This window comes from Gymnoscopelus microlampas (assembly GCF_963454915.1).
Source record: "Gymnoscopelus microlampas genome assembly, chromosome: 5".
Taxonomy (NCBI): domain Eukaryota; kingdom Metazoa; phylum Chordata; class Actinopteri; order Myctophiformes; family Myctophidae; genus Gymnoscopelus; species Gymnoscopelus microlampas.
In genome coordinates this window covers 7,466,086-7,492,468 of record NC_139942.1, presented here as the reverse complement: position 1 = coordinate 7,492,468, position 26,383 = coordinate 7,466,086, and the positions used below count along the sequence as shown (strand labels likewise).

The window sequence follows — 26,383 nt, the reverse complement described above, 5'->3', positions numbered from 1 at the left end:
GACTAACTTTTTAATACCTTCATACCTTAACGTCAGTTTGTATACGTCTGTCAGTAAGACCCTCTCCAGATAAGGTCCCCCAGCTGATGTTTGCAGGCGACATGGGGTAATCATCTGCTTAGAAAGAGAGAGGGGGGATCTATAATCCCTAGGTGGGTGTGACCTGCAAAATGTATCTGGCTGGTCAGGATATTCTTGCAGAAGTGCATTCCCTAAGAGTCTCTCTCTAACTAAGGGTAATGAGTGATGGTTTCAGTTGAGTCGCACGCGCGGAGAACATGATGACACCAGGTAGTATCACACGACAAGCTCTGAAGTTTAATACACACACAGAGAATATATACAGTATTGTACAGTGGACACATGATGTGACCAGAAGAACAAGAACAGAATGGATAGGAATAGAACATGCATCTTGTGTCAGTGTGCACAGACGTCAGACTCTCTGATAAAGTAGTTGATGGTCATCGTATCACGGATATCAATATGCTTACGTAGATGCACATGTGTGTACTGGGTCAAGCAGATAAAGGTCATAAATCATGACAAGAAAACAAAACAAGAACATTTATTGTGATTGACTGACATTCCAAACACACAACACACAACACACAATACACAGCAGTGACTGGTCTAACATTCCAAACACACAACACACAATACACAGCAGTTGTGATGAGGCTATTTTGGATGGATGGAGAGCAGTTCTTGTGATGCAATAATAGGCAAATATTTAATTAGATAAAAAGCATCAACAAATAGAGTACTAACCCATGAAAAAAAAAGTGACATGATTATGGGATCGGTTAGATGCTATATTTAGCTGTGATGATTTGTCTCACATGAAAGCGGTGTGGTACACACAGTTTATTGATCTGCGACCTGTCTGTTCAGAAAGGCCTTTAAATACCTGTGTCACTTATGCCATCACTTCATCTCTGCCTCCATCTAGGGGCTACATTGAGTAAATGTACTTCTGACTAAACATGAGTTATGGGAACCCATGGGCGGGGCCAGCAGCACTTGCTGCTCTCAATTGGTCGAGCTGAGGTGACGACACCGGAGGAGGAGCTCCCGCAACACAACACCGCCATTTTTAAAACTCCCCCCCATAGTAACCTCGCTTCACGCGGCACTCAGTCTGTGGGGGAAGCCCGGTTTCTATTGTGAATCAACCAGTGTGTTCCGGTCTAGAGCCCGCCTACTGTATCCGGTCCTTTGAAAGCCCACATTACATGACAGAAGCGTTTCCGTATCCGGTATAGACCCGGACCGGATCAGCAACGTTGCAAACTAAAGCAACTTGATCCCAGTCTACTCCCATAGGAGTGATATGACCCATACTATTAGCGACGCGGACAGTCGCACACAGAAAAACAACCTGGAAAAGCACACAGAAACACCATGGACACGACGGACGAGACCACAAATTGGTCAAACGACGACGTCCAGGCTCTTATTTGCGTCTGGGGAGAAGGAACCATCCAGAAGGAGCTGGAAGGGTCCATTCGAAACGGAAAGGTTTATACGAAAATCGCCATTCGTCTGTCCACGTTGGGCGTCGAGCGCACGGGCAAGCAGTGCCGTGAGAAAATACAGAAAATGAAGCAGGACTACAAGAAAGTTCGAGACCGTAGCTGCAGCAATAAAAGCGGTGCCAAAAATGACCGGAAAACGTCCAAATGGTTCGACGCGGTGGACGCTATTCTAGGCCCTCGCCCGGTGTACGCGGGTTCAAGCAACGTGATGGAATCCGCGACGGCGTTCCTGCAGGCGATAGCCAACGACACCCCCATCGACATGCTACAAGGTGGGGGGGCAAAGCATTTAAAATGGACAGTAGTTACGTTGTATTATTTAGGTGAATTGACGTCAATTAAGTAACACTTTGCTTAAAGTTTGCGTCTATAATACATTATAATCACATTTATAACGCATTATAATAACACTTGTTATATATGTTTATAATTAACAACTTATAACAAGGGTTATGAAGTATTATAACAATGCACTTATTATGCTTCATAACACTTGTTATAAATGTTTATAAGTATGCATAAGTTAACACCTTCTAACAAAGACACTTTATAACTAACTAAGTTAAGGTAGCTATAATGTGCTATTCTACTGAGCTTATAATGCTTTATGACCAGCACTTACCTTAGTTGTATGATATTAAACATGTTATAACGGGTGTTGTAATGCCGTATAAGTGCATTATAATGCATTATAGATGCAACCTTTTTAAGTAAAGTGTTACCACTACTCCGATATTTTACTTAAGTAGCAAAATACCACACTATATAGAAATACTCTGTTATAAGTTAAAGTCCTGTGTTAAGCTACTGTTGAGTAAAAGTACAAAAGCATTGGCATCATAATATACTTAAAGTACCAAAAGTAAAAGTACTTAAATATTTGAAAATAGCAGATCTACAAGCTCAGCTGCATTTATATATTATAAGCAGCGCTGATTTTTCTGTAGGCCAAATTTTTCCCTGCTGGTTTAAATTTGACACTGTTTTCATTTTGACAGACACATCTTCAAGACCTGCAAGTCCATTGCCTGCTAGTTCTACTTCTAACCCCTCTTCTCCTATTGATGGAGAGACGAGCAGCAGCAGCGGTGGAGACACAACAGGATCAGCTACCCCTGAAGTGGTTAATGTATGTTTTGCAGTGGTGGAAAAAAGTACTCACAATTTTTACTTAAGTAAAAGTATCAATACCGCAATGTATGAAATACTCTGTTCCAAGTAAAAGTCCGGAATTCAAAATTGACTTGAGTAAAAGTACAAAAGTATTGGTATAAAAATTTGCTAAAAGTACCCATTATGCAGAATGTCCCATTTCACAAGTTCTCCCAATAAAATCATTTGAAAATAGCCTATCTACAAGCTCACTGCAATGCATTCGCATTGTGAGCTTGTAGATAGGCTATTTTCAAATGGCCTATATATATATATATATATATATATATATATATATATATATATATATATATATATATATATATATATATATATAATTGGTATCATATGCTAAAGTTTGCTTCAAATTCATTGCTTTGTTTTAAACTCCTTTCTAACTAATCGATAGAAAGTAATTGTTTGGGTGAACTATCCCTTTAAATTGCTGCGATTTTCGGCGCGCGGCACCGTCATAAGGCGAAGTGTAAATCCGTCTTAACCAAGGAAGATTTTGAAAGGAAAGGACAGAAAGTAATTCCGTTCTCTAGATATATGACGGGTGGCAAAACTCGCACCGGAAGTTGATGAATAACATTGCAGTGGATGGAGCCGGCTGGAGCAGCTCATGAACAAACATTATTTCTGAATGATTGAGACCATTGTAAAATAATCGCTTCAGGAAAAGAAAAGAAAACATATCACACATTTTTTCTGCTCTCTTGTTTTTCCATGTACACTCTACATAAATGTATTTAGGTATCCAAAGAGCAGAGAGAGTAAGATTCACACTGGGCAGCCAGACTGATTGACAGTCACTGATTGACAGCTGTCTGCCAAACAATCAGTCAACACCTGTTGACAGCTCACACACGTCCCCCCCCCCCCTCCCCCTGCAACCCCCCCCCCCCCCATGCATTGTGACCTTGTAGATCGGCTATCTTCTTAATGTATGTTTTGTTATAATAATAATCAAAATCTACAAAGTGGTCCGGACCAGGCTAACAGCCAAGCCTAATTAATCCAGTGCCTTGTTCTTCAAGTTTTGTGATATAGCTGTTAGTCCAATGACTCCAATCTTTAACCAATGACTTTTTCCACAGTTAATTCAACACATATTTTGTTTTATATGGACTCATTTAATGACCCTGCATTCAAATAAAATGAAATAAATACAATATATCAATTTAATTATATTACTGAAATAGTGTGTGACCATGAATCATAATTGTTTCACAATGACTCATGTGATGTCATTGTCACTCTGTTAACACTATAGTTCACATTGTAGATGTTTGATAATATATTCGGGGGTTTTTTATTATAAAAAATGTCTGACATACATACATACATACATACATACATATATGTTTCAAATAATTGTAGTGGAGTAAAAGTATGAGATGTAGTGGAGTAGAAGTAAAAGTATTGGAAATTGGAAATACTTGAGTAAAGTACTAATGCCTCAAAATTGTACTTAAATACAGTACTTGAGTACATGTACTTAATTACTTTTTAATTATTATTTGATTATTGAGTATTACATTGATTTGATTATTATTACAAAACACACAGTAAGAAAATAGCCGATCTACAAGCTCACAATGCATCACAAATCCCGATTTGATGCATTGTGAGCTTGTAGATCTGCTATTTTCAAAAGATTTTTATACATTTTAAAACTCGAATTGGGATATTTTGTATAATGAGTACTTTTACTTTTGGTATTTTCGTGTGTGAGCTGTCAACAGGTGTTGACTGATTGTTTGGCAGACAGCTGTCAATCAGTGACTGTCAATCAGTCTGGCTGCCCAGTGAGAATCTTACTCTCTCTGCTCTTTGGATACCTAAATACATTTATGTAGAGTGTACATGGAAAAACAAGACAGCAGAAAAAAAGTGTGATATGTTTTCTTTTATTTTCCTGAAGCGATTATTTTACAATGGTCTCAATCATTCAGAAATAATGTTTGTTCATGAGCTGCTCCAGCCGGCTCCATCCACTGCAATGTTATTCATCAAACTTCCGGTGTGATTTTGCCACCCGTGAGTGTCACGTCATATATCTGGAGAACGGACGGACTCTGTCCTTTCCTTTCAAAATCTTCCTTGGTCTTAACCCGGAAGTGAAGGGTGGTGTAGTCAGCGTTGCCATGTCGGCTTATTATAAGCGAATTTCGGCCTGTCTTTAGTTTTTTTAGCCTTGTTTCTAAACAAGTGTTGTCTCGTATTTGGGCTTGTTTCCAAAAATATATATAATTATCATTTAAAGCAGTGGTTCTCAAATATTTTCATGTCATGGACCCCCAAATTAACATGTATTTGATGATTCTATTTCAAGATATAAAAAAAAAATCACAGATGTATAGCAGAAAAATGGCTGAAAATAGCAGATCTACAAGCTCACAACGTGTTGCGTTCTGAGCTTGTAGATCTCCTATTTTCAAATAGCCGAAGTATAATAGTACTATATAGGTTTAAAGTGCTCATGTGGCCTTATAGTTTCTTCTTTTGGGCTTGTTTCCCCAGACCCATGGTTCCTTATTTCTCTCACACAATCTGGCAACAGTGGCTGCGTGGCTAACGTTAGCAGCACCCTTAAGAAACAGATGATGAATCCTCTGTGAACTATGATCATTATTAGTATGAGTTATTGTTAATAACAGTAGAGGAACCAAAGGGAACAACATGATGGAGACACGGTCGCATCTGCAGGTGAATAAGATTGTTGTCATGTTTTAATGTTTGTTTAGTTTGACTGTTTGTTTACACAGGAGTCAGGACTGTAAACAGTGCGAGATACTTCTAATGCACCATGTACCACGTTACAGACAGACAGGGTTTTGTCTTAATAGGACAGACAGACAGTTTTGTCTCTGTAGGCAGACAGACAGACAGACAGACAGACAGACAGACAGTTTTGGTCTCTACAGACAGACAGACAGACAGACAATTTTGTCTCTGTAGTACAGACAGGCAGACAGACAGTTTTGTCTCTGTAGTACAGACAGACAGACAGACAGACATTTTTTTTTCTGTAAGACAGACAGACAGACAGCTATTTTCTCAGACAGACAGTTAATTTCACAGACAGACAGACAGTTTTTTCTCTGTAAGACAGACAAACAGTTATTTTCACAGACAGACAGACAGACAGACAGACAGACAGACAGACCTCACCAGAACGTACATCACTGCCAAAAAAAAAAACTGTCTCCCATCGAGACCGAGATCCTATAGGTCAGTGACAACCAACCAATAGTAAGCAGTACAAAGGATCAGATCCTAGATCAGTGCTACAGGCTTCATGAGGGATGTGACATGTGGTGTCAAAATCTAAATATCACAGTATCTCTGTCCAAACACCTGAACATGGATTGTTGGACTGGACATGTTATGGCTACAGTTAAAGCCCCCTTTCCAATTGCAGCTTAAGCACCACACCACACTACACTACACCACACCACAACGCATCAAAATATCTACTGTTTCCATTACACAAAAGTACCCCCGCTCAAATCCACAGGTATGCGAGTAGCAGACTCCGGTCATTGACACTCATTTGTAATGTAAACATAGGTGGAGGTCATTGCTTTTAGTCTAACAATGTAATCTAGGTGAGTGGCCAACTGTCCTGTATACAAATGCAAATCACCTGTGCACGTGCGGGTGAACCATTTGGTTCGGTATGAACCAAATGGATCCTTATAACTGTGATTATAATACAATATAAATTGTAATGTATTACAACTATGATAATTATAATAGGCTACACTATAATGGATTATAACTGATTATAATACAATATAAATGATTATAATTTATTACAACTATGATAATTATAACGCACTATCATAGATTACAACTGTGATTATAATACACTATAAAGTAGTATAATGTTTTACAACTATTATAATACACTATAATAGATTATAACTGTTAGTTTAATAATCTATAAGGTTTTATAATGTTTTACAACTATATCCTGTTCTAAATAAAAAAGTCGGTAAGTGATCAGTCATTATGAAGTGTTTGGCCCCGCTTGGCCTAGCTCAGACCTACCCAGGACTGGGTACTTTTTAGGCACCAGTTTAGTACCACTTACACACCACTCTACCCACTGTGCCGCGCTATGAGCTTGTATATCTGCTATTTTTGAATAGCCTAAAGAAATCTAAAAATAACACAGATGCGGTCCCGGTCTTAATGGGTGAAAAATTGCCTCATCATCCATTCATAGCATCATTACACTAGTTAGCCTAATAACAGCTTTATTCTTTATTTGTATTTCTCTTAATACACAAATCCAGTATTTCTTTAAAACATTTTTTTTACAATACTGTTTTCTCTTATCCTCTTTTCAACACAGTAGCAAATAACAAACTCTTTTAAAAAAATCAATTCTCTTACAAAGATCCTGTATGTCAGCCAGATTGCGCCCTCTGCTGTTTGCATCGCATTTTCTTTTTTTAATTAAATAGATTTGAACTGTCACCAGTTTTAGTGTTTTTTAAACGATTACGATAAATCATTACATGCCTAGTTAATTGCTTAGGAAACAGTGAGTGGGGCTCCTTTCACACTGATTGACAAATCGCATAATAGGACTTGGCCTTTCAGGTTTTTTTCAGTCTTGAGATGTTATTTAGCTTTAACCCATTGAGGCCTGCGGTTCCGATTCTGCAAAATGTCTTCTAACGGTTTTCTGAAAAACGTATGTTTCTATATTAGTGGTTTTCAAACTTTTTCATGTCAAGGACCCCAAAATGATATGAATTTGGCCGCGGACCCCCATCTCAAAATATTTTGTTGCAGGGACACCCAGAAGCAAAGATTTGAGTTAATGTTTGCTTTAAAATAATACATATATTCAAAGATTTGCACACATTTTCAATTTTTTTCAAAAAATAGCAGATCTTGTAGATCTGCTATTTTTTGAATAGCCAAAGTGTAAAACAATGCTTTTTAGCTGAAATGAAAAAGTGACACAGATGCCAGGTCTTAACTCATTCACTGCCATAATTATTGCTGGCCGCGTTTGCCCACGGCCAGAGATTTTTCATTGAAAAAAAAGTACTCAGGAGCCGAGATACAGAATTTTTAAGTTAACAAGGAAGTGGATGGGAGTCTAGATATTCAAAAAAAATCATATCTCCTTGGTCTTTGGGTCAAATTTGGAAATATATATATATATATATATATATATATATATATATATATATATATATATATTGGAGGAAAAAAAATACGTTTTTTACGTCAGTGGCAGTATTGGTTAATGGGTTAATCCTGCTGGGTGTATTCTTTTTGAAACCATCAGGGCTCGGTCCAGATCAAGTCAGAACCAGACTGGGACCCGGAGTTCCTGCAGTCCTCCAGCAGGGCGTGGTCCAGATCGAAATCAGAACCAGAGTGGGACCCGGAGTTCCTGCCGTCCGGACAGCTGTCAGTCCGACTGACTGACTGCAGGAAGCTGCTAGGCAACCAGGACTGGCTGTATGTGTGTAAGTCATCATATAGTTTTAAGTTATATTTCAATACTTAACAAAAAAACCTGCTTACCCATTAAATCTGTGTCATTTCAAAATTCTTTGGATATTTCTTTTAAAAATCCTGAAAATGTGTACAAATCTTTGGGGGGGGGGAATATATATATACACATTTGTTTTTTATTTTTTTATAAAACAAATGAAAACATCTAAGTTGCTGTTAGATGTATTTTCTTAAGTGCACAACATTGAGTTTCTCAGTTCAGTGAATATTCACATTTACAGATACTCTCTTTGATTGATTGATTTTCTGTTTTTATTGACAAAAAGCATAGTATACACATAGTCAGATATTTGGTGTATGATGATAGGTACAAGAATGTCTGCCCACCTTTAATGAGACTGACTGCACATTATCTGCAAGCCTAGTTTTCAATTCAATTACATTTTATTAAAGCCAAATTCCAACAAGTTGTCTCAAGACACTTTTACAGAGACCCAACACTGTCCCACCCTGACCAAGCATTTTTTTTCGGACAATGGCAACGAAACAAAACCTTAACTGTAAGACTCGTCAGGCAGAACTAGACAGGATCTAGGTTGGGCGGCCATCTGTCTCAACCGTGTCAAGGGGGAAGAGAGAGAGACGGAGAGAATTCAGTTAACGGGGATCTCTCCAGCTTTTTAGTAAACAGAAAATACATTTTCGTTTGGGTTACACGTTTCTTCCAATCAGGAGAGAGAACTCACCAGAATCAGCGCGCACACACACACTAGGCCTGTCACAATTATTACATAATAATCGTCTAATCGCAATTATTTGAGATAATAGCAATTATCTTTGCATAATCGTCATAATGGTTCCCATGTTGAAAAATCCTCACACATTTCCGAATGTAAAAAAAGCACAAATAGCTGATCTACAAGTTTACAACGTGTCACGAAGTGACGCGTTTTATTTTTATTTCTCCTTTTTTTTAAAAACGTGTATAGAATTATTAAATATGTTAATGATTTCTTTGCATATTTAAGTTATATGTCATATCTGCCCTGTGGAATTTTATATTTCTAAGCCTAGATTACGAAGCAAAAAAATATATATATGTTCCGATGTTCAATGCCAAACACGCAATTAAATCGTTAATTGCAATTATTTGAGTGACAATTAATCAATCAATTAAATTTGTAATCGTGACAGCCCTACACACACACACACACACACACACACACACACACACTCAGATGTAAATATTTACCGTGTCATTCCAGCGGACCATCCCCAGCTGCGCGCCCGGGTTCCTGTTAAAGAGGAGCCGCGGCCAGTCCGGCGCTGTACGAACAACGGACGCAAGATGCTCTACTGTCCCGAGTGTTGCCGGGGCTTCTACAAGACCTCCCACCTGGAGGCTCACAGGAGAACGCACCACGGAGAGAAACCCAACCACTGCTGGATCTGTGGAAAGATCTACCCGACACTGTTTAGTCTGGTGAGTACCCTATATACCCTATATCCCACCCTGGAGATCTACCCTCCACTGTTTAGTCTGTTCTTCTTTCTTCTTCCTTTATTTATTGAGGGAAGCCCAGCAAGCTCTCTTTTTAACCCATTAAGACCTGAGGCGATTCTTAAAAATGGTTTCTAAATCCTAACAGTTTTTTGAAAAAACAAAAAATGTTTTCAAGATTTTTCAAAAATAGCAGATCTACAAGCTCATACCGCGGCACTCGGTGCCGCGCTATGAGCTTGTGTATCTGCTATTTTTGAATAGCCAAAGAAATCTAAAGTGACACAGATGACACAGAGGTCTTAATGGGTTAAAGGACGCCCTGATAACAGCATATAAAACACATACATAATAAAAAACAATAACAAACGTTTGACGTTCACATTACAATGTCACGGATGCAAATAAACATAGTGTTACATGAAACGGGTGCGGTCACTATGTAGTGTGTCCTCAAGAATCACCCTAAATATCTCTCTTGAGACCAATCGCTCCAGTTTCAGAGAGTCCTGAAGTTTGTTCCGTTTGTGTGGAGCATAAAGGCCTTTGCAGACAGGGTGCGATTAGTCAATCAGATTTTACCGCATGCGAAAAGACGCGCTAATCAAACTGGGCTCGATTGGAAAAAAAACACATCGCCGCATCGCATCGCCGCACGGTAAATTCGGAGCCGGTGTGCATGAAGTCATTGAGAACCATGTGTTCATTTAAAAAATGATATTGTCCGTTTTTTCCGTGCGAAAAATCGCACCCTGTCTGCAGAGGCCTTAACACATTGACTGCCTGAATTATTTTCACTGCCTGTTGTTATTCATGCCAGAGAGTTTTCAATGGGAAAAAAAAAAGTACTCAGGAGCCGAGATACAACATTTTTAATTTTTAAGTTAACAAGGAAGTGGATGAGAGTAAAGATCTTCGAAAATTCATGTCTCCTTGGTCTTTGGGTCAAAAAAAAATAAAAAAAATTGAACATTTTTTGAAAAATTATTTTTTTGCTAAAATCGAATTAATTCGATCTTGGCAGGCAAGTGATGATAAGCTAATATCGAATTAATTCGATCTAGGCAGTCAATGTGTTAATACATGAAAGCAGACTTTTCTTGTTCACTGCTCTTAGGTGGACTGGTATATCTAATGTGTGTTTGTGAACGTGTTGAATGTCCAGTAGCCTTTGGGTCTAAAAGCGAGGATGGGTACAAAGGAAGCTTACCACACAAGGCCTTATATATAAATAAATAAAATACAATTGCTCTCTACCGGTGATGTCAATTAAATAATTGCATTTACTTAACTCGTTCCCTGTCAAGAACGTAAAAAACGTAATTATTTCCAATTACCAATACTGCCAAGAACGTAAAAAACTTAATTTTAATTCTTCCATCTTTTTCTTTTTGTAATTTTTTTATATTTTTTTATTTGACCCACAGACCCAGGAGATATCATTTTTCGAAGATCTAGACTCCTATCCACTTCCTGGTTAACTTATTACTTAAAAAGTCTGCATATCCTGTACACTTTTATTTTTACTATGAAAAATCTCTGGCAGTGGGCAAACGCAGCCAGAAATAAGTCTAGCAGTGAATGAGTTAAGTACAATTTTGAGGTATTTTTACTTTACTTGTTTACTTCTTTTTGAAAACTTGTGAAATGGGACATTCTTCATAACAAGTACTTTAACCTTTGGTACTTTAAGTACATTTTGATGTTGATACTTTTGTACTTTTACTCAAGTCAATTTTGGATTCAGGTTTTTTACTTGTAACAGAGTATTTCTAAAACATGTGAGTACTTTTTACACCAGTGCGTACACATCTATTATAGATCTACCGCACGCCATTCATGTCGGCGCGTACCCCACCCTGTGAGTACTTCTTTCTCCGCTGTCCGAATGTAACGTGACGTTATCTCCGTCTCATCCACAGGTTCAACACCTGAACGTGCATCAACGCTCCGAGCCTTACGCCTGCAACTACTGTCCCAAAACCTTCGCCCTGAAGCGAGACTGGAAGACCCACCATCGGACGCACAGCGGCGCCAAACCCTTCATGTGCTTCTTCTGCGGAGACGGCTTCCTGTCGCAGCAGGAACTGAAGGAGCATGTCCTCTCCCACGATGGAGAGAAGTCCTTCCACTGCAAGGTGTGTGCACACAGTTCAAACTATACTCTCTCACTCTCTGTTACAGCTGGACTGCACAGCATGTTTGTGGCCAATGTTTACAGAATGTTATCGTTCATCTGTGTGGACGCTCACATAAGTATAGTTAGTTACAGTAGTTATACCGTTATAGTTATCCTTTAGGCTATGTTCACATGGTCAGCCCAAACCATATTATTTGGCCTTCATGCAGACTGTAATCACATTGTTTATCAGGTCTGGACAGCAGAAAACCACATGGAAAGGGATTTATGTAAATCCGGTTTGAACCGCCTTGCTGAGCCTTGTTCAGACTGCATCGAACCAGTCCCATTCCAATTTGGATCGGAAATCACATTTAGGCCTCTTAGACTATATTCCATAGGCTCTATTCACAGCATGCAGCCCTATTGGAAATAAATTGGGCCTCTTCCTTACTTCCTTCACTGGTCTTACCGATTATACTAATGAAGGCTCTGTTCCATTTAGTGTAGCACAGTGGTGCTCAAACCTTTTTAATTTCAAGAACCCCCGCAACTCTGAGAGTTTACAAATGGAACCAAATGGACCCGTAAGAGTTACACACCGGAAGGGGCCTTTTGGAACCCCCTCGAGGAACCATGAGGGTCCCTGAACCTCACTTTGAGACTCACTGGTGCAGCAGAGTGTTTCCAGTGAGCCAACATGCACAATATCAGCACCCTGACTCTGTTTGACCAGAATGGAACAGACCCTTCATTAGCATAATGGGTAACACCAATGAAGGAAGGAAGAGGCCCAGGTCTGTCACTCTTGAGAGTGTACAAATGGAACCAAATGGACCCTTCTGTGCGTCCAATTGGTTCCATTTGTACACTCTCAGAGTTATGGAATTTTTAAAAGTTTGAGGAACACTTTCATTGTAATTGTATAGCAGACGTGAAGTCCACATGCCAGCTGTGACAGTGTGGGCGGCCGTGGCTCCACTCACGGGTAGAGCGGACGGATGGGAACCGCGAGGTTCCCAGTTCGATCCCCGGGCTCCCAAGACGCTGAACCCCTAATAGGCTCTATGCACAGCAGCCATATTATCACTTCCTTCACAGGTGTTACCAATGACACTAATGAAGGCTCTGTTCCATTTAGGCCTTGGCTACACGTACATGGATCTTTTTCTAAACGCACATTTTGGTGTGCGTTTGGGCCTTTCAGCCACACGCAAACGGTGTTTTTGGCTGCTAAAACGGATATTTTTGTAAACGGATAAATAAGTGAAGGTTTTCCAAAACATGCGTTTCAGTGGATCTGTGTGGACATGTAATCCGGAGATTTTGAGAAACGATGACGTCATCGCGCATTCGCACATGGTCATTATAATAATAAATAATATAATAATACATAAACACCGGACCGCTCATGGTCATTATAATAATAAATAATATAATAATACATAAACACCGGACCGCTCATGGTCATTATAATAATACATGAAGAGAGAGAGAGCAACACTTACAGTCTATGAAACAAGGCACGCTCATTTATGGCAAAATAATGTCATAATTAATAATAAGACAGTGGTGGGGAAAAGTAGCTCATTCACTGTGTGACGAAAACCCTCTTTCTCTGCGCCGAGTAGCGCACACGGCGCGCACACAGATTGAATGTGGGGTCTGTAGACTGTCGGCCTAAAACACAATCGCCCCGGGTCAAAATCCAGCGACCATGGAGCGGCCGCGGGTGCCCCGCTCAAAAGGTGCGTGGGGCGGGGAGTTTTGAGACGACCGCCCATGGAATGAATCGATGAAGTAAAACTCAGCCCTGAAACATGACTGTCATACCATGACAGGCATGGTGCCGAGAGTCCCTGCTTTATAGTGGTGTTCGATGTTTTTACATTGCCAACTCTCACATGTACATAAACGTTCAGATTTCAAACATAAAGTGCTTACCCCCGAGCCACGGACGTTACAAGGCGATCCGGACCGCGATAAGTACCCGTATCTCCCGTATTGTTCAATAAAAAGCATTTTAATCCGATCGCCGGCCATTTTCCGATGCTTTCAACCATGCGACACCAATGGTTGGGAGGTGTATTGCACTCTGATACATTACCAAAAAAAATGAAAATGGCCGGCGATGGTTGCGAATGTTGTTTTCGTTTATGTTCACGTATGCTGTTCACGTATGCTATTAAAATAATGCAGCTATTGCAGTATTGGGCCTTAACATGTGATTACAAATGTATTTGTATTTGGCCCCTCGTATATATAATTATAAAATAAATGTAAATATAAAATCTGATATAAAATTGAAACTTGCAGCTGATCGATGCGTTTCTGCGTCTACGTGTGGGCAGGGATTTTTGTTTATCTTTGTCATGTGGCCAGGGATTCTTTTTAAAAACGGAGGACTAAAATATCCGTTTAGTAAAATATCCATGTACGTGTAGCCAAGGCCTCAGTGTAGCACAATGGTTTCCACAACCCCCATAACTCTCAGAGTGTACAAATGGAACCAATGGATCCATTTGTACACTCTCAGAGTTACACACCCGTAAGGGGCCATTTGGAAGCCCATGAGGGTCCCTGGACCCCAACTTTTCCAGTGAGCCAACATGCACAATATCAGCACCCTGACTCTGTTTGCCCATGAATGGAACTGAGCCTTCATTAGTATCATTGGTAACACCTGTGAATGTCTTCATAATATGGCTGCTGTGAATAGAGCCTATCGCTCCCGATGAGCAGGTTGGTGCCTTGCATGGTTTCCTCCGCCATCGGTGTATGAATGTGTGTGTGAATGTAATGCACAATCTATGTAAAGCGCTTTGGATAAAAGCGCTATACTGTATAAATGCACCAGTTACCATTTACAGTGTGATGAAAAAACGGTCCCGGAAAACGGTTCCAAATGTGATGGAACCGAGTGTGATGCAATCGTTTCGCCCCTTAACAGGTGTGCGGCAAGATGTTCGTGTCGCAGCAGGGCTGTCGTTTCCACGAGAACACGCACAGGCAGCGCAAGATGCTGCCGTGCTCGAAGTGCAAGAAGGCCTTCGCCAACCCGCAGAGCCTGAAGCTGCACCAGGCCACGCACTCCAACAGGAAACCCTTCAAATGCACCGTGTGCGGCAAGGGCTTCAAGATCCAGGGAGGACTGAAGAGCCACGAGAGAACGCACGAGCAGGAGAAGAACTACGAATGCAACGAGTGTGAGAAGGTAATGTTGCAATTTAGGAATTTAGCAGACACTCTTTCTCCAGAGCGACTTACAGTATAGCGAGGTAAACGCATACCTCAAATGCATAGAGACGGTGTAGTCTAAACCAGTGTTGATGTTGACAGCACATTTTGATTTCGTTTTAGTAATAGTCTTTTGAATACAATTTCATTTAGTTTTAGTCATATTTTAGTCATCTGAAAAGTTGTAGTTTTAGTCTAGTTTTAGTCGTCTAAATATAAGATTTTTGTCGACTAAATCTACAGTTGATTTAGTCGACTAAAATGTATCTTGTGTCGTAATGGCTGATTTTACACTTGGTTGCATGCTGAAAATAGCCGATCTACAAGCTCACAACGTGTCGCGCTGCGACACATTGTGAGCTTGTAGATCTGCTATTTTCAGAGCACAACACCCGAGCGCAAACAAGCATAAAATGACTTGTATTTTAGTTCTACTGGATCTCCTCTCCACTAGTCCCTCCCTAACATGTTAGTCTAGTTTTAATTTGTTGATGAAATTGTCAATATATTTTGTCTCAGTTTTAGTTTTCATAGCTTGATTTTTATTTCGTTTTTATTTTGTTTTCGTCAGTGAAACAAAGTAGTCATAGTTTTAGTTGATGAAATCAACACTGGTCTAAACAGTATAATAACAAAACATATTAATAATAATCTCTACATTGAAGCTATAGAAACTATAGGATGCCAGGTCAACACATGAACCTGCCATCTGTTTAAATAACATGATATCTACATTACATTTTAACCTTTGCATAAGACTGCATGGTCGTCAAAGCGAGGTCAAGTGCTACGGGCCAAGGTGGAGTTTGACGAGGTTAGGTCTAACTGTTTGTTCCACAGTTTGGGAGCCAGAAGGGAGAAGATTTTGGGACGTGTGGTACCGGATGTTCTGATATGTTCTGACTCTGAGAAAACAAGTGGCGCCCGCACACTGAAATACAGTTCCTCTTTTCAGTTGTTTATTGGAACAACGTTTGGGTCATCATGACACACCTTGATGTGTAATGATCCAACGTTGTAGCTCTCTGCGGAAACTATTGCCCCCAGCGACCGACTCTGGATAATGATTGTGAATTGATAGACAAACAACTGAACAAGGCACTGTATTCCAGTGTGCGGGACGCCATTTATTTTCTCATGTTCTACTTTATTTGTCCTGTACCTGGACAGCACAGGACCGTTGGATGAGCATGCACTTTGTTTTCTTATGTTCCAACTCTGACACAATGCACACACTTTGTTTCTCATTCTGTGCTAACTCTACTCACTGCATGGTGACCCTAATATCAGTGTATTCTATTCCTCAATAACACGTTGAGCAGTGGTTCTCAAACGTTTTCATATTGAGGACCCCCAAATTGACACTTACTACCCCGCAGACCCCCATTTGAAAAGATATGCCAGGGACCACATAAGAGAAGATTTTTTACGGCTCTAGCAGTGCTTTTCAACCATTCTAATTTCAAGAACCCCCCCAGTTAGACATGCATTAGGCTACAGACCCCTATTCAATGACATTTCTATCTTTGGGACCCCAATTTATATAGTAAAATCAATGTTAATTTAACTCTGAGAGTGTACAAATGGAACCGTTAGGGTCCATTTGGTTCCATTTGTACACTACCATTTGGTTCCATTTGTACACTCTGAGTTACAGACCCATAAGGGTCCATTTGGTTCCTAACTATCCATCATTTAGCTGGGGACCCCCTGGAACTCCCTCAAGGACCCCACTTTGAGATCCAATGACGTAGAGTATGATCATAACACTGTTGACACTGCATGAATATTAAGAGTTTTCTGTTGTAATACAGTTGAAAAAGCAAATCCAAAACACATTGCATGGGGCTGGACACAGCTGATCTACCAAGTTCCTGCAGTGCCAGGCTACCGCCACATTCAAACTGCATTTCTAGGACCCTAGTTGACGTCTATAAATTCCTCTCTCAAAATGTAGGCTATTGGCACTAGATAACTGAACAGCATTTACATTGTCTAACAAATACAGTGCATGTTACAACAGACATGTCTGTTAACGACTTTGTTGACGAGAGTGACAGACCTGACGATCTCCTTCCAAAAGTCCTCTTTAGTGTTGATTTCATAGAAGAAAACATTAGACCCATGAATGCAGATTAATATTAATGTTGTGTGTCCGTTTTCTTCATCCAGACACTCTGTATTTAACAACTTGGTAGATATGCTGCAACAGGTTGAACTTGTTGTACTTTTCTCATCTATTATACTGTAAAAAAACAAACAATAGGCATCATAGGCGACCCGCTTAATCCATTATGATGTTATATACTTCATATCGCATGGCGCTGATTGTTGATGCTCTGCAGCTGTTGGGGTTAAATGGTAAATGGTGCATTTATATAGCGCTTTTATCCAAAGCGCTTTATATAGATTGTGCATTACATTCACCCATTCACACACACATTCACACACCGATGGCGGAGGAAACCATGCAAGGCACCAACCTGCTGATCGGGAGCAATTAGGGGTTCAGTGTCTTGCTCAAGGACACTTCAACACTAACTCTGGGGGATCGAACTGGGAACCTTTCGGTTCCCATTCGGCCACTCTACCCCTGAGCCACTGCCGCCCCTGGGTTAAACTGAAGTATGAGCTCCCGGCTTGCCGTAGATACTACCGTGAATAACCTAATAAGGGAGAAACGCAGGCCGTTTGCATTTTATAAAATATGCCGTTTTTTAAACTAAAGTCTAAAATAGTGCAGGTTACTGTTTCAGAAGTATGCTATCGTTCATTGGTGATGCTGTTTTTGTGATGCTGTTTCTTCTTTTTGACTCCCGGCTATTGTGTAGCTACTCTTGGCCATATCTTACAGTATATCTTACCGTACTTATTCTACTCTATATCTGTCATTTAACCGCTGTGCTGCCTCTGGCGCCTCTGTCCAGGTGTTCTCCAGCCTGCAGGGCCTGAAGCTCCACAACCGCCTTCACACCGGGTCCAAACCGTACGAGTGCCAAGACTGTGGAAAAAGATTCACCCAGTCACCTCACCTAAAGTCCCACCAGGTACTAAAGATTCACCCAGTAACCTCACCTCAAAGCCCACCAGCTCAGTGGCCTTGTGGTTAGAGTGTTCGCTCTGAGATGTGGTCGGGGGTTCGATTCCCCATCCGGGTCATGCCAAGGACTATACAAATGGGACCCTGTAAGTCCCTGCGATATACTAGCATTTTCAAGTCAGGATACCAATTTGATCCACACAGGATAAGAGAACTCAGACAGGATACAGATTAGACAAGTGAAATTGGAAGTGATGACACAATTAGGTGACAAAATTGGAACTGGAACACTACAAAAATTAACTCATTGAGTGCCATTAACGTGTTTTTACCGCTATGGCGCAACGTGCCAATGGCGTGTTTGACGTGTTTTTGAAAAATGTGTCAAAAATATATATATATATATATATATATTTTTTTTTTTTGAAAAACATGTTCAGAACCCAAGATATCATTATCTGAAGATGTGCAGCTCCATCCACTCCTTGTTTAACTTATAACTGAAAAACGCTGTATCTCGCTTCTTAAGCACTTTTTTTTTACCTTGAAAAAATCTCTGGCACTGGGACAACATAGCCAGAAATAATTCTGGCAATTCTGGCACTCAATGAGTTAAGCTAATAAATGCATACTCTCCTGATTGGCTGAAATTCTGTAGCCTTCCTGAAAAAAAAAAGAGTTGGAGAGACAGGGAGACTCCTGTTACTGAACAAACACTCTATAGCAATGATTACTATTAGAATATAGTACTAACCTTTATAGCAAAAAACCTTATTGTTGCCCCCCATCACCAGGTCACCCACACGGGGGAGCGTCCCTTCGTTTGTCTCACGTGCGGGAAGAGGTTCACGCAGTCGTCTCACATGAGGTCTCACAACATCCTGTTCCACGTGGGGAAGAAGCCGTTCACGTGTGCAGACTGTGGGAAGAGCTTCACCATCGCCCACTACCTGAAGATGCACATGAGATCCCACACCAAGGAGAAGTTCTACCAGTGCTCCTACTGCAACAAGGTAGAAATGTAATGATTTGAATACTCAGGAAGTGTGTTTTTGTCTATATCATTTTTAATATCATCGAATCGCTTCACTTAAATCCCTTCTGGGTTCATTTTCTTCAGCAGGGATGTGTGTTTTCAGTGAGTCTAACATCCATTAGAAGGACAATATCGGTCACCAGAAGCCGGGACGTGTGTTTTTGCAGGAGTTTTGAGTTTGCAGTTCGATGGGTTCATATAGGAAGGGGGCGTGTCTGCTCAAATCAATATCAAAATATTGAATTGAGCAACTCAACTGAATTGAGTATTACCTTGTATTTTTTTTTTTTACTATGTATTTTTGGTCGAGACATGCTATTTTCAAAGGCGGACAGCAAATGCCAACGAGATCGCGATGACCTCGTTGACATTTGTGAAACCACACAGTGAAACCCTCAGTGATTAGCAACCACCAGGGGATCGGTCATACTGGAGATAAATATTCTGTGACTACTTGAAAAATTAAGAAAATCTCTGGCAGTGGGTGAGTGTTTTTAATGTATACACTCTGGCAGTTATAGAGTTAAGCGTTATTTTATACACAGTCACTCAACTCTAGGGAAACTAGGAAATATAGCCAATGTACAAGCTCGCAACGCGTCCGTGATGCAACGTGTTGTGATCTTGAACATGGACATTTTTTGGAAACTTTTCACCTTTAATACCCAAAATAGGGACTGATTATTTTATTAAAACATTGATTAGCGATTATTTTTTAGAATCGATAAAATTGACTAGCTCCGGGGTCTTCAATGTTTTTTCAGGCCAAGGACCCTTTAGCTCAGAGAGAGATGAACTACATGTCATTTTCGGCAAAAGTTCCTCCTATAATAGGGTCGCTGCAGGTGTTCAAATGGTTGAGAAATAAGAACGTTCCTATCACAAAATTTGGCGGCCCCCCTGTAGTAACTCTGAGGATCATCCCCTAGGGCAGTGGTTCTCAAAAAAACTGGGGGTCCCTAAATAATTTTTTGGGGTGCCCAGACGATAGCTTAATGTGCAACATTGTGTTCTAACTCACCAGTAAACAAACCAACGTAGAGTAGTATACAGCAGAGGTCTTCAACGTTTTCAGGCCAAGGACCCCCTAGCTGAGAGGGAGCTGAAGCAGGGACCCCTCCATATTGTATAAAATTGTGTTTCAGATAAACTTTTGCTGCTCTTTTTTCCCTCTACACCTATATAACTCTTTGCCAAAAATAGCCGACCTACAAGCTCACAACGCCTCGCACTGCGAGCTTGTAGGTCGGCTATTTTTGGCTAAAGTTCTCCTCAGAAAAGGGATGCTAGGGTTCAAGTGTTTAATGTAATAAAGAAAATCCTATCTTCCTATTTTCACAATGTTTATTATCTGTGGAACCGAGTCAAACTTGTCAGTTGCTTGTCAGGGCCCCAGTTCCAATATGATTATTTTGGAGGGTCACAGCCTGAAAAGCTTGGGGAAACCCTTGCCCTAGGGGTCCCAGCAGACCCCCCTGATCCATAGTTTTGATTTAACCGTCGCAACCCCCCCCCCCCCCCCCCCCCCTCCCATGCTGTCTTTTTTTTTAAAGGACTTCTCCTACCACAACTCCTGGAGGTCTCACGAGAGGATCCACACGGGAGAGAAGCCCTTCGTCTGCCAGGAGTCGGAGTGCGGCGCCCGGTTCATCACGTCGGGCTCGCTGCGCAACCACGAGAAGGTCAAGCACACGGGCGAGCGCAACTACTACTGCGTGACCTGCGGGGACTTCTTCCTGTCCAACTCCATCCTCCGGACGCACATGATGAAGCACACGGGAGAGAGGCCGCACGCCTGCGAATGCAGCAAGGCCTTCAAGACCAAATCAGAACTCCGGTGCCACCTGAAGAGGTTCGCCGACCACCGCGCTGCTACGTAACACTGTGTGCGTGTGCGTGCGTGTGCGTGTGTGTGGACTTGTGTTACTATACTTTGTGAGGACCAGTGGTGGAAAACGTACTCACTTTTCTTACTTAAGTAAAAGTATCAATACTTGCATTGTAGAAATGCTCCGTTACGAGTGGAAGTCTGGAATTCAAAATCGACTTGAGTGAAAGTACAAAGGTATTGGTATCAAAATGTACTTAAAGTGGCAAGAGTAAAAGTGCTAAAATGTTTGAAAATAGCAGCTCTACAAGCTCACAACGCGTCGCGATGCGACGCGTTGTGAGCTTGTAGATCGGCTATTTTCAAATAGCCTAGGTATAAAATAGGGCTAAAGTAGTTCATGTATGCTTTATAATGAAATAGTTTATATCTGCAAAGTAACTAAAGTTTTCAAATAATTGTAGTAGAGTAAAAGTTGAATATTTGCCTCTGAGATGTAGTGGAGTAAAAGTATAGACTATTGGAAATACTCCAGAATTGTACTTGGCTATGTTGTGTAGGCGACACCGGCACGCAATTGAACTCTGACCTTAGGGTTAGGGTTAAAAAATGGCGAAAAGTGCTAAAAAATGACATTTGTAAAATTACAGTGCTAAAATGTTGATGTCCTCACAAGTACAGTAATACAAACGTGTGTGTGTGTGTGTGTGTGTGTGTGTGTTTGTGCGACTATGTGCGTGTACACACGCACAAGAGGTGTGCCCAAAGACGACTGAATACCCGATTCAGTTACATTATAAATAGGAACTTCCAAAAGAATAACAAATGCTTCAGAAGAGTTGGGAAAATATTCCGATTTTCTCACAAGCAGACTCATGAGGTGAATGAGATTATTTTTTATTTTGTTTAGAAACGGATGATATATTGTGATCAATGACGTCTATCAACGTATTGAGTTAAAAAAAAAAAATATATATATAGAGACTTTTCATTGACTTTTGAACCTTTTTCCCCGTTTAATCACCTTTCTCCGTTTAATCACTTACAACTTCATCATCCCTATTTTGGTCATTATAGGCTGAAGCTGATCCATGCGTTCTCTCTTCTGATTGGCTGGAATTGGCAACCCACCTCCAAAATGTATTTTGCGTTTATTAAAGAGCTGGAGAGACGTGGGGACCCCTGTTACTGAACAAACACTCTATAGCAATGCACAAATATTAATAGTAATCCCACTACACTATGTCTGTCTGTCTGCCTGTCTGTCTGTCTGTCTGGCTGGCTGTCTGTCTGTGTGCATGCTGTCTTCAGTAATAAATTCCTGGAGCGTTGCTCCACGTATTCGGACCAATAAAGTTGTGTTCATTGAAGGATGGTTAAAGGAACATTCCACCACTCTGTTTCGAGAAAATTCCCTCATTATTATGTTTTGCATTGTATTCTTTGTTGACCGGAGGCTCCCGGAGGCCCCCCCTCTACACCCAATCTCTATGCTGAATGTATCTACTATATTTGGCGAACGAGTGTCCCACAATATGGATATTCATGTGATTTTAAAGAGTTGATGCAGATTCCACTGCATAAATCACCTTTGTGTAGCATACACTACGTTATGCAGTGAGGGAGCATTTCATCCATTTTCAACCGTGTCATATTATTGGTCCTCACTAATTATTTTTGACTTTGTAAAACAGTTATGTGACATTTGTTTTGTACCTGTACTGGAAAATTGGATTTGAACCCACTGTCGATGGACGAGGGTGATTTTATTTATTTCTTTATTCAACAAGGTGAATAGTTGTGTGATTTCAGTGAGCCCAGCGGTTTTCATTTCCATGAGCGTGTGGAACGTCATCACACTCATGACATCGATGGAGGTTCCATTGAAATCTTTTTTTTTAATGACCAAACCCGCAATGATGTCACTGGTAGGCAGGTTTCTGAACCGCCCCACAGCCCACCAGCGAGACAGAGTGCGTAGACAAAAATGGTGCCAATCTAATAATGAGCATCAGTGAGGACCAATTTTATGAAGATAAGGTTGAAAACGAGTGAAGTGCTCCTTTTTAATATAGTGCATTGATTAAATGTAATCCAGATAAAGATGACATGACCACTGTGATGACGCTGCAATCCTTACGTTTTTACATTGGCGGACATGACAGGGAGATTCAAGGAAACTGCATTCATAGTGGTTGAGCGCCCTCTACTGTCCACTGATGGCTATAACGGTACTGCTGTGTGTCTGTTGACGCTCATCAAGTATTCAAAATAGGCTCTATGCGCAGCAGCCATATTATCACTTCCTTCACAGGTGTTACCAATGATACTAATGAAGGCTCTGTTCCATTTAGTGTAGCACAGTGGTTTCCACGACCCCCATAACTCTGAGAGTGTACAAATGGAACCAAATGGACCCTTACGGTTCCTTTTGTACACTCTCAGAGTTGCACTTGCACACCTGTAAGGGGCCATTTGGAAGCCTATGAGGGTCCCTGGAGTGTTTCCAGTGAGCCAACATGCACAATATCAGCACCCTGACTCTGTTTGACCAGAATGGAACAGAGCCTTCATTAGTATCATTGGTAACACCTGTGAATGTCTTCATAGTATGGCTGCTGTGAATAGAGCCATGACATCCATTTCTTAGAGCGTGTTAACCACTTAAACCCCATCATGTTGTTGAGCTGAGTTCCCTCAGGGCTCTATACTAGTAACCTTTCAGTTTTTGCTCCACATTAAATATCTTCGCTGAAAATAGCAGATCGACAAGCTCACAACGCATCCCAGCACTCTGCATTCTGCAAAGGTTTTTCCCAGAATACGGAGGCTGGGGTTGTATAACCGTTATGATTCTCAACGCGTACAACTAGCAAAACAATGCAAAAGTTTAGTCACTACATACTGACATATGATATAGCCTCCAATCTAATTTACAGGATTCTTTTTGTTTTTCCAATGTCGAGTAACATGCTGGTTGATACATGTTTTATCCAATCGAGTATTAACATACTCTACCATACACATTGGTTTTAAATCACGTTGCAATAAGTCCCAGATTTGCAGGCTTAATGAATGGACACTTTAATGAACTCGCCGAACTGAGCGGTTTGGCTGTTAACGATGTTGAATTAATCCTGTATATTCTGTTGTTTAAAACACATGAGTAATGCTGCTGAGGTTGCTGTACCGTACTGTACTAAATACTGTAAATACTGTACCATGTCTTACTGCTAACCAACATGAATAAAACGTATACCCGGCAATGTCTGCTTTTTCATATGAAGCACCCCTAGGTTTGATATGATTTTGATCTCTGGGACCCCAATCTACACTGTAAAATCATCACTGTTTATTTAAAGTAGTACACCCAAACAAGTACTTGTTTTCTATCAATTACACACCCCATGAAGCCTCTTCTTCCACTGCAGCTACACCCGAATATGTCATGTGGTCATGCTGACTGTACAGTACTTGAGTAAATGTACTTAGTTACTTTACACCACTGGTAGATTGCGTCATCATTGTCTGCTTTAAGTGCTATATTAAGAATGATGAAACATGACGTCACACATGATATCTAGAAGGGTCACACTGACCAGCTACTGGACACATGTGTGTAACTGGTCACTGTTTAAATACAGATGAGAAGGAGATAGGATATACTAGGACAGAAACATGGATGCTGAATGCAGGATGCTCATTGGATTAAAACACCCTGTGATTGGTTGGTAAGAATAGATCTGATTATGTCTGCCTTATAGGGAAAGAAAGATGGTATATGAGCACCCAGGAACTTTTCCTCCGAGGTGGAAAGACTGGTGACGCGAGGTTACCCAGGAACTACATGGGAGCTGCTTCCACCACCTGCTCTTGTGCTTGCAGATTAGACCTAGAACCAGTGGTGGAAAAAGTCTTTGTTTTTACTTAAGTAAAAGTATCAATACTGCAATGTAGAAATACTCTGTTACAAGTAAAAGTCCGGCGTTCAAAATGTACTTGAGTAAAAGTACAAAAGTATTGGCATCAAAATGTACTTAAAGTGTCAAAAGTAAAAGTACTCCTTATGCAGAATGTCCCATTTCAAGTTTTCAAACGTATACAAAAATCTTTTGAAAATAGCAGATCTACCAGCTCACAATGCGTCGCACCGCTACGCATTGTGAGCTTGTAGATCTGCTATTTTCAAATGGCCGAAATGTATATAGGGTTGAAGTGGGTAATGTATGCTTTGTCATAATAATCCAAATCTACAAAGTAACTAACTAGTAACTAAAGTTTTCAAATAATTGTAGTGGAGTAAAAGCATAATATTTGCCTAAATAAAATGAGTAGGCTAGGCCTACTTGAGTACATGTACTTAGTTACTTTCCACCTCTGCCTAGAACCAATGTTGTAAATGATGTAGCCTACTTTGTGTTGAATAAATACTGAACATGCAGACTGGTCTGTCATCTTTTGCTCAAAGTGCCTTACTCCTCAAGAGATTCCACCACAATCATCATTGTAACAGTCTGCATTTATTTGGTTAAAACAAAAAGGTTATAGCACTATATTGCGATAGTAATCATTGCTATGGAGTGTTTGTTCAGTAACAGGAGTCTCCCTGTCTCTCCAGCTCTGTAATAAACAGAAAATACATTTTCAGGTAGGTGACACAATATCAGCCAATCAGGAGGACAGAGTACCCAATTATCAGCTTTATTTCTATACCAGTTCCAATTTGTTCAGTCTTTGTGTCATCGATTTTAATTTCACTTGTTTAATCTGTTTCCTACCTGAGTTCTCTATCCTGATTGGATAACATTGGTATCCTAACCTGAAAATGCATTTTCTGTTTAATAAAGAGCTGGAGAGACATGGAGACTCCTGTTACTGAACAAACACTCTATAGCAATGAGTTCTATTAGAATATAGAGCTATTTAACACTTATTTTAACAAAAGAAAATCACTTACCCTACATTTAAATAAAGAAATTTCTGCTTAATGCAGGGACATTTGACAACAGCAGGTGGCATAGTTTCTCATTTAGCAAGATTAAACGTGAAGCTTTTAAAATCATGTTACATACTGAAGTCCTGTACTAAAGTATGCTTATCCATTTCATGCTACTTTATTTTCATAGGGAAATATACCCTTTATTCCACTACATTTATCTGACAGCTTGGTTACAAGTTACTCTATTATTAATGCATACATCTGCATCACATTTTCAGTAAAGTTACACAGCGGTATGCGGTATGCAGCCAATGAAGTCATTAACATGAACTCCACCTTTACCAGTAGTGATGAAAACATGAATGACCAATAATTATAGTACAATAAACATGATATTGAAATGGACATTCTGCATAATGACTGAGTATTTTACTTTTGCTACTTTAACCACTTAAATAAGTATTTAAGTGGTAAATAAGTTTGAAAATGTTCGCATTCATTAT

The 26,383-nt window shown here is 40.3% G+C and overlaps 1 protein-coding gene across 2 annotated transcripts; it reads left to right on the top strand.

Moving 5' to 3' along the window:
• The first annotated feature begins 1,241 nt into the window (after nucleotides 1–1,241).
• Nucleotides 1,242–24,207, top strand: LOC311045407 (uncharacterized protein). 2 transcript variants are annotated; one of them, XM_084057257.1, is made up of 9 exons: nucleotides 1,242–1,810; nucleotides 2,537–2,667; nucleotides 8,008–8,191; nucleotides 9,446–9,663; nucleotides 11,604–11,819; nucleotides 14,751–15,014; nucleotides 17,965–18,084; nucleotides 18,872–19,090; nucleotides 20,667–24,207. In XM_084057257.1, exons 1-9 carry the CDS (start codon nucleotides 1,405–1,407, stop codon nucleotides 20,991–20,993), a joined length of 2,085 nt encoding a protein of 694 aa, XP_083913383.1. In that variant the 5' UTR covers nucleotides 1,242–1,404; the 3' UTR covers nucleotides 20,994–24,207. The 2 variants fall into 2 exon arrangements, with proteins under 2 accessions (XP_083913383.1, XP_083913384.1); XM_084057258.1 differs by lacking the exons at nucleotides 1,242–1,810; nucleotides 2,537–2,667 and adding an exon at nucleotides 5,261–5,402.
• Nucleotides 24,208–26,383: the final 2,176 nt, after the last annotated feature.

Bases quoted from the DNA above. Each gene is read 5' to 3' on its own strand.
- LOC311045407 (XM_084057257.1), top strand. From the start codon at position 1,405: ATGGACACGACGGACGAGACCACAAATTGGTCAAACGACGACGTCCAG. The intron at 8,192-9,445 runs GTAAGTCATCAT...GTGTCATTCCAG, and splicing joins CCAGGACTGGCTGTATGTGT to CGGACCATCCCCAGCTGCGC. The intron at 11,820-14,750 runs GTGTGTGCACAC...GCCCCTTAACAG, and splicing joins AGAAGTCCTTCCACTGCAAG to GTGTGCGGCAAGATGTTCGT.